The 7,271-nt window shown below is 45.3% G+C and overlaps 2 protein-coding genes across 8 annotated transcripts in view; one reads left to right on the forward strand and one right to left on the reverse strand.

The window, feature by feature from the left end:
- SLC38A10 (solute carrier family 38 member 10) overlaps positions 1-3,692 on the forward strand; it is an 82,822-nt gene extending 79,130 nt beyond the window's left edge. For all 6 annotated transcript variants that reach the window (XM_084837649.1, XM_084837652.1, XM_084837650.1 and 3 more), the window contains one exon: positions 101-3,692. In XM_084837649.1, coding sequence (XP_084693775.1) covers positions 101-1,245 — 1,145 coding nt within the window. In that variant the 3' untranslated portion in view covers positions 1,246-3,692. The remainder of the gene's footprint in view (positions 1-100) is intronic.
- NDUFAF8 (NADH:ubiquinone oxidoreductase complex assembly factor 8) overlaps positions 1-7,210 on the reverse strand; it is a 29,383-nt gene extending 22,173 nt beyond the window's left edge. The window contains exons 1-3 of one of the 2 annotated variants that reach the window (XR_014788226.1): positions 7,075-7,210; positions 6,219-6,329; positions 5,107-5,213 (exon numbers count right to left, since the gene is read on the reverse strand). Coding sequence is in view for 1 of the 2 variants with exons in the window: in XM_084837656.1 (XP_084693782.1) it covers positions 5,193-5,213; positions 6,219-6,329; positions 7,075-7,155 (213 nt within the window). In the remaining variant the exon portion in view is untranslated. Of the gene's footprint in view, positions 1-3,693; positions 5,214-6,218; positions 6,330-7,074 lie in introns of those variants that run through there. The other variant, XM_084837656.1, reaches the window with a different exon arrangement.
- Between the last annotated feature and the right edge of the window lie 61 nt (positions 7,211-7,271).

Here is a 7,271-nt window from a genome sequence, read left to right on the forward strand (position 1 = left end):
TAAGAGGCCTTTTGTATGCACTCCTCAGTTGCTGGTAGAGAGAGTTCCCCTTTGCTAGAGTAAACAATAAAGAAGAGCTCTTTGCTTCTCTCTGCAACAGAAATTCTCCAAGAACCTGGCCTACCTTTCCCCAAGAGTAAGGAAAGAGAGGAAGACCCTGAAAATAAATTTGAAGGTGCTGCAAAGAACATACCTAATGATAGACTGAATCATCCCCTGCACATGCTTGACAACCAGGCCCTAGACTCTGGTGGGCAGAGAAGACAGCAGGCCGCAGGTCCAGGAGAGCTGGAGCATATGCACAGCAAATTAATTGGAGCCCCGCCTAAAAACCCTGCAGCTCATGCAAATGATGGGGAGAAAGTGGCACATCATCAAGCTGGGAAAAACCAAGCAGGGGAGTTAATGGAGCCAGTCAGAAGTGATTCACAGATAGCAAGGGCTGATGGACACTACCAGGAAAAGTCAGCAAAAGCTGAGGGGTTAAAAGAAGGCCCGGATGCTCAAGTGATACGAAACGCCCAGGAAAAGAGCAAGAATGCTCAGAAAATGAATGAGGTTGCAGAAAGAGCTAAAGGCCAAAGAGAGATGCCTGAGGCAGCTAAGGTCCATGGGGTTGCTGGGAGTATTCCTCAGAGAGTCTCTGAGAGGGAGGAGCTTGCCAAGGAGGCTAGAAAAGAGGAGCCCCATGATCAAGAACAGCAAGTGGATTTTGCACATAAACCAAAGGTTGCTGAGAATGATCAAGAGAAGGTGGAAGTCCCAGAAGCTGCAAAGGCTGGCAAAGCTGGGGAGAAACAGACCTTACCTTTGGATCAAGTTGAGAGACTACAGGTCCAGGGGGCCACCAGCAGGGAGCGGATGGCAGCTGCAGCCCATAGTCCACAAGCAAATCATGCCAACGAGCCAGGGCATGATCCAGAGAGAGAGCCAAAAGAACCAGAGAAATTGCTTGGGTCACCAGAGCATGTTAAGGCTGCCCCCAGGGACCATGACAATGGTAAACCCAACAGAGATCTCAAGCTACAAGCTGACCTGGATCTACGCCGCAGGAGGCGGGACCTGGAGGAAGAAGAGGGGGAGGTGGGGGGCGTGATCATTGGACTGAACCCCCTCCCAGATGTGAAAGTCAATGACCTCCGTAGCGCACTGGAGACTCGGCTAAATCAGGCAGCAGAAGGTGCCCAGCAAGCGCTTCATAGTCGACAGATTAAACAGATACAAGCAGCAGAGGAAGAGGTGTGAGCAAGCAAGCCTTTGCATGACTGAGAACAGATGTAGGAGGCTGCCAGCCATTTGGGAATGTCTGTTACAGAGCAAACTGCAGTTGGGTATATAACTGCTGGTAGTCTAAATCCGCTGGGTGCTGCTGACTGGGCAAATGTTACCTGCCTATGCTCCAGAGGGAAGAGGAAATCCCATTGCTGCCAGCCAGTTGCATACTTCAAATCTGTAACACCCTGTCTCTCTTCATTGTGCTGGTGGCTAACCCACAAAACCCAGGTTCATTCACCCTTTGGATTTTGGAGAGTGCTTTGTGCTTGCCACCTTCCCAAAGAGACATTTGTATTTTATTCTTGCTCAGTGGCCTTTATCTCTTTGCTTTAATTTCTGTGTTTGGAATTAGAGCCCATTTTCAGGCTTGTCATCTTACTTTGTTAGAAGCTGCCCCCTTTGTGTGTGTTTGCATTCCTTAAATTAATTTTGGATTCTTCATTTCTACCTTGTCTACCCTTTGGGGAATGGGTCGATCTGCCTTTGGAAACAGTACCAAGAAGGTAAAAGAAGTTCTGTAAGTGTCTGCAATGAGAAGACACACCATTCCAGGGAGAAATACTTAGGAATGTTGAGCTAGTTAGTATTGGGTGCATCCTTAAACAGGCTTATAAGTTGCTGTTCTGGTCTTCGGCCAGGGGTCCATATTAGCAATAATAAAGAGGTCACCCATCCCTTCTTCCTCTCTCCTGGCCATCAAAGCTTAGGCTGATGCTTTTAGAACATTCCTATCCCAAGTGCATTATGGAACCATACTGTGCATGAAAACTCTGCAAGTCACTTGCTATAAGAGGATGTGATGTTAGAAAGTGAAATGCAGGGATTTCCAGGAGGCATTATTAAAGTGGGTCAGCTTGCATCTACCTCTTTCCTCCATTTGGCAAGGGCATGCATTGTTGTTGTTGAATGCTTCCCCCACTACCTCCCAGTTCTTGAGGGGTGTGCGAAATGTGGTGGTGCTGATCCTTGACTCGCAGCTCACACACTTGAGCAGAGCTCATTTGTTTTAGGCTTCCTGGTGGGGATCACAGCTTTTGCTGTCAACAAATGATACAGCAAAACTGAGAAGCTTTGGACTCTTGAACGCACCTACCATCCAAAGGTATCTGTCCATCTAATCTGAGATTCTTCAGGCTGCAGAAATAATGGAATTTGGCACTGTGAAAACATTACACTATAAACAGGCAAAAATCCTCAGGTCTGTAAACTGGCCTCTTTATCTTGTATCAGTCTGTTTTTCTAGAACGGTCATGGGTTCAGCAGGCAGGAACGCTAGCACTGACATTGGCAATGGCATGTCCTGACAAATGGAATGGAGCTGGGGCCCATCTCTGCCGTATCTTGCCTGTGAAATGTGTTTGATGCATCTCCATAAAAGGAGACAGAGAAATGTGGCTGGTTCCACTTGCCTACTTTGAGGGGCAGTTTGCCTTGTCATGATTTTCATTATAGCCTTAATCTTCAGGGGTCCCAATGGCCCAGTCTGGCCTTCATGCTAAACCGTAGCTTGATGAGAATGGGCTGCAGAGAGCCTTGGGGTCACACACTTCCCCCACCCTCCTCCAACACAGCTGCGAGGAGTTCGGAAGCTTTTGCTTCCTTGTCTGCAGAAGCACAGCTTGTCATGTTTGAATGCCAACCTATAGGTTACTGTTAGCTATGGTTTCTATGAAACAAACCATATTTAACAGTAACCAACAGTTTGTTGGTACAGTTAATTTGACAAGCTGTGCTGAAGTAAAAATAGAAGCAAAACTTTCTGAGCTCCTCTTGTGGCTGCATGAGAGAAGACTGTCTGAGCCCAAGGCTCACTGCGACTTGTTTTCATCACAGGGAATGATGGTTTAGTGCAGTCTTTCCCAACTTAGTTGTTGGACTACAGTTCCCATCACTCCCGATCTTTGGCTGGGGCTGGTGAGGATTGTAATCTAACATCTGGGGACCCTAGGCTGGGAAAGGTTGTGGTTTAGTATGATGTTCAAATGCAGCCATTGAGTGGTGTTGCTCAAAGCACAATTAACCCACAGCTGGGATTGCTATCACTTCAATCCCATATGTACATATGATTTCTTTATGGAGTGTGTTTTTGTAAATAGCAGGGTGGTTGCTTTAATATAAAGGGTGTTAGCTTGAATGTCCTGTCAGGCTTTTTTCGACCAAGGGTGATGTGACTATGCGCTGCGCCTGCTCTGTGACCAAAGATACTTCTCACATTCCTGCACGGAGCAACTGGATTTTAAACAAGCCATCTCCAAGCCACTATGGAGAGGGGGACAGAGGGAAGGAGGCAGTGGACTTCAGCTGGAATTCTTCCCTTGGTGCCACAGCACAAGTTCCAATTTGCAAGGTTGTACAGTGACAAGCGGCTGGGGGTATGGCCAAGCTGCAAAAACCAATAAAGTAAATTCAAGCATTTTTACCTGGAGTCTTTTTCTTGTTGGAAATAGTTTGTTCACACTACAAAGAATGTAATGATGCTGAACTGCAGCCTTGCAGGCAGTATACACCTTGTCAATCATGACCTGCTTTCTAGTTTCTACATCCTCTTTTGATCTCAGATGCCACCCATAGAGCCAGCAAATCTGAGTGTTGAGGACAAATCCGGTGCATTAGAGTTTAGTTGTCTGTTCAGCTATAATCTTAAGTACCCTGGTGAAAATTACATGGTCCTAGCTGGATCTACAGCTGACACCTCACATATACTATAAGTAAATCAATTTGTGAGGCACAATTAGTTATAATAGACTAGGACAGTTGTAGAAGATATTTACAGACATATGACAATAACGGCATTTTTTACTACTTTTAATGACATCCAATCCATCCACATGAAAACATCTAGCATTCTGTGAGACAAGTCCCACTCAGAAGAAGTATCAGCAAGAGATAGTAGATTGCTCAAATCTGGAATATCCTACAATTCCCAAGAACCTTGGCAACTCTGGCCTTACGATGAAACACTGGCTTTCTTAGGTCAGCAGGAGCCATAGCACTGCCCCAGTCTTTCAGTTCTATCGGGCAGATTCCCATGCTGTTCTTTAACCTTGGCCTATAAAATATATTTCTCTTTAGGCAGTTTCACTGATTAGATTTTTTTCCCTCCAAAGCTTCAATAGGGAAATCCATGTTCAGAAGGGAAATCAGACATTCAGTTAGATTCCTCAATACAACAGGGTTTGCGGTTGGTGGGTTTTTTTTTACATGCCACAACTGAATTAATATTTTTACATAAATTAAACAGGGCTATTAGGGAGGCCTCACACCCTGGGCCTTCCTTTTTCTTTGTCCTAAATCTTCAGGAACTGGAATTAACATTAACTACCTTAAGAAAGGCTGCAACTGTAGTGCCCTACTTTGTATTTTGTTCCCATAAGTAGGAAGGAAATGAGTAAATCCTCAGGGCAAAATTGATGGTAAAAGCTAATTTAACTATGCCACAAACACCCTGAGAAGAAAGGGAGGAGGCTGCTTGTTTACATACTTCACCAGGCAGGAACCTCTGGTACAGTGCACCTTGCTCATGCCTTTTTACTTGGAGCAATTTTATTATCAGATTGAATATAATGGGAATTCTCCCTTAGTGTAAAATACTAGATTAAATGGTCTTCCTGTACTTTCTAGCCTTGTACTTCTAGTCCTTGACATAGTACTTCAGTCTCTGCCCCCTTGTAAATTGTATCGGTAGATGTGTTTACTCCATATTTAAGTCAAAATCCACATGTATTGAGACTTAGAAAAATTAGTTTTCCAGACAGCGCTTGTTTACATGCATTATTTGAAAACCTATAGCTCTGTATGCATTGTGAGCCATTTGTTTTTTGTATCTCTTGCCTTGATATGATAGATGAAGCACTTTATACTTCTGTGCCGAAAACAACTATAAATCCAGGTTTGCAGTCAATGTCCACTTCAAGGCTTTACTTTACATTCCTCTTTGCCTATAAAGGAAGATCAATTCTAATGAGTCACTACTATTAGGATTCATATCACTAAGGACTACGTAAGTATCTATATTTATTTAGATGTATATATGATGCACCAGAAAACCAGGTGATCTCAAAAAGAGTAGCAGAACAACAATTCCTCCTGTAATATCTAGCTGCTGTGAAACTCCAATATGCTAAACTCCAATTTAAGGCAGGATTCCTATAATTCCCGTGCAAGGAGTTTGCCCAAAACATCACAGACTCCTTTTTAGCAGCTTCTTTGGTCAACCCCCACCCCCTTGCAAGTATAATGTGCTTATGACAGCAGGCAGTTATCACAGACAGCTGGAAGTACATTGAAGACTATGTACTGATACGTGGGGCCATGTACATTTCTACCGCAGAGTGTAGTTAGTGGAAAATACACTTGGTGTTGTATCAAATGTGTCAATATAGCTTGGGATTTACTAAACGTACCTGGTTTTTAAATATAAATTGTGTTGTTGTATTTCTTATAATCACAAATGCTGTGGGATAGTGCAAATGCTAAACAAGTGCCACAGAATTCCTCTTCTGCAACAAAGGTGGAAGCAAGTCTACAAATTATCAAAGCTACTTACGGGAAAAGACCAAAAGTACATCTAGCCCAATATCCTGTTTGGTGGAACAAAAGCAAATAATAGCTGTTGATGCTATTAACTACTTCACATTGATGTGGGTTCCACAGATCAGTTTACGACCAGTGCAAACTTTTTATGTTCTCATATTTGCAGATATTTCAACACTTTTTTTATGGTAAGAATTGTAGCTTAAGAAAACTTTATATGCTGCTGACTGGAGCTTATGTTTCTTAATCAAACCTCCAGGTGCAAAAAAAGGTGATAGTGACAGCATGTACGTGTATACACATACAAATATATTAGGCTGTCTGTTCTACGGTAGATTACACCCTAACAGGAACAAAGTGAAGACAATGACTTCACTCTAAAGTTAAAAAAAAAAATGCAAGCGACTCACAGCCTTTGTGAAGCAGTCCATCAGCATCTCAAATTCCTTGGCGCACACATCCTTTCTCAGGTCCCCATGACCTGTTGTATTTGAGGCAATGCACTTGCCATAGACTGAAGCCTGCAAAGATCAGCCCCAATCAGATGCAGATAATAGTGTACTACTTGGCTGTGGGTATGTGTTCAACCTCCCTGATTTCTCAGCATTGAAGGGGATGGGCTTAGGCTCTTAGTAGTTTGTAGGTTTTAGGCCTTTGCTAGTATTACCCAAAGGAGCACCAGTTACCATGCCATTCTCTCCAAAGTCCTTGCAGGAAAATCTACACTGATCACCAACCGCTGTATCCCAGCGGCTTAAATCGCAGGGTGGCCCCACTGCGGGAAAGGAATTGGGGGGGGGGGGAGTGTGTGCAACACTCAAGGGAGATGCGGGGTCCTTTCCAACATCAGTCTAATTGAAGCCCCATTCATTTCAATGGGTCGACTTTTAAGTAGGACTAACACTGGATACAACCCATAGGATCCTGAACGAGGGGGCGCCAAGGAGCGCTCGAAGACGTGGAACGGGTGGGCTGTTCGACGGCCCGATCCCCGCGTTCAAAGCTCTCCCTCCTCGATCGGGAAGAATGTCCCACTCCGGGCATCCTCCCTGCCCGAGAAAGGGAGTTTTTGAAGCCCCCCCCCCCCCGCGACACTGTGTGTTCGGGGCCCCACTTACGGTGCGAAGACTGCCCTACCTTACAGGGCTGTTACAAGGATTACTACGATATTATACGCGGATGGCTCCGAAAGCGCTATATAAAAGCCGCGCGTTATCCTGTTGCCATGGCGACGTGGGGGAACCTGCCCCCTTCCGGTCCTCGTACCTGTTCCCCACAACTCGCCAGCGACGCAGGGAAGCGCTCTAATCTCTCCCGAACGCGCCCCCAGACTCCTCGGCCGGACATGGCCGTAGAGAGCAACCCTCGCGAGGCTCCCTGGCGGACGCGGCCATGACCAGGCAAGCGCCTCCCGCGGAGCAGCCCTTATTGGCCCAGCAAGTTTAGCACCGCCTTCTCAAAGA

The sequence above is a fragment of the Heloderma suspectum genome, chromosome 2 (assembly GCF_057233095.1).
Source record: "Heloderma suspectum isolate Gila_16-S chromosome 2, 16-S_ref, whole genome shotgun sequence".
NCBI classification, from domain to species: Eukaryota; Metazoa; Chordata; class Lepidosauria; order Squamata; family Helodermatidae; genus Heloderma; species Heloderma suspectum.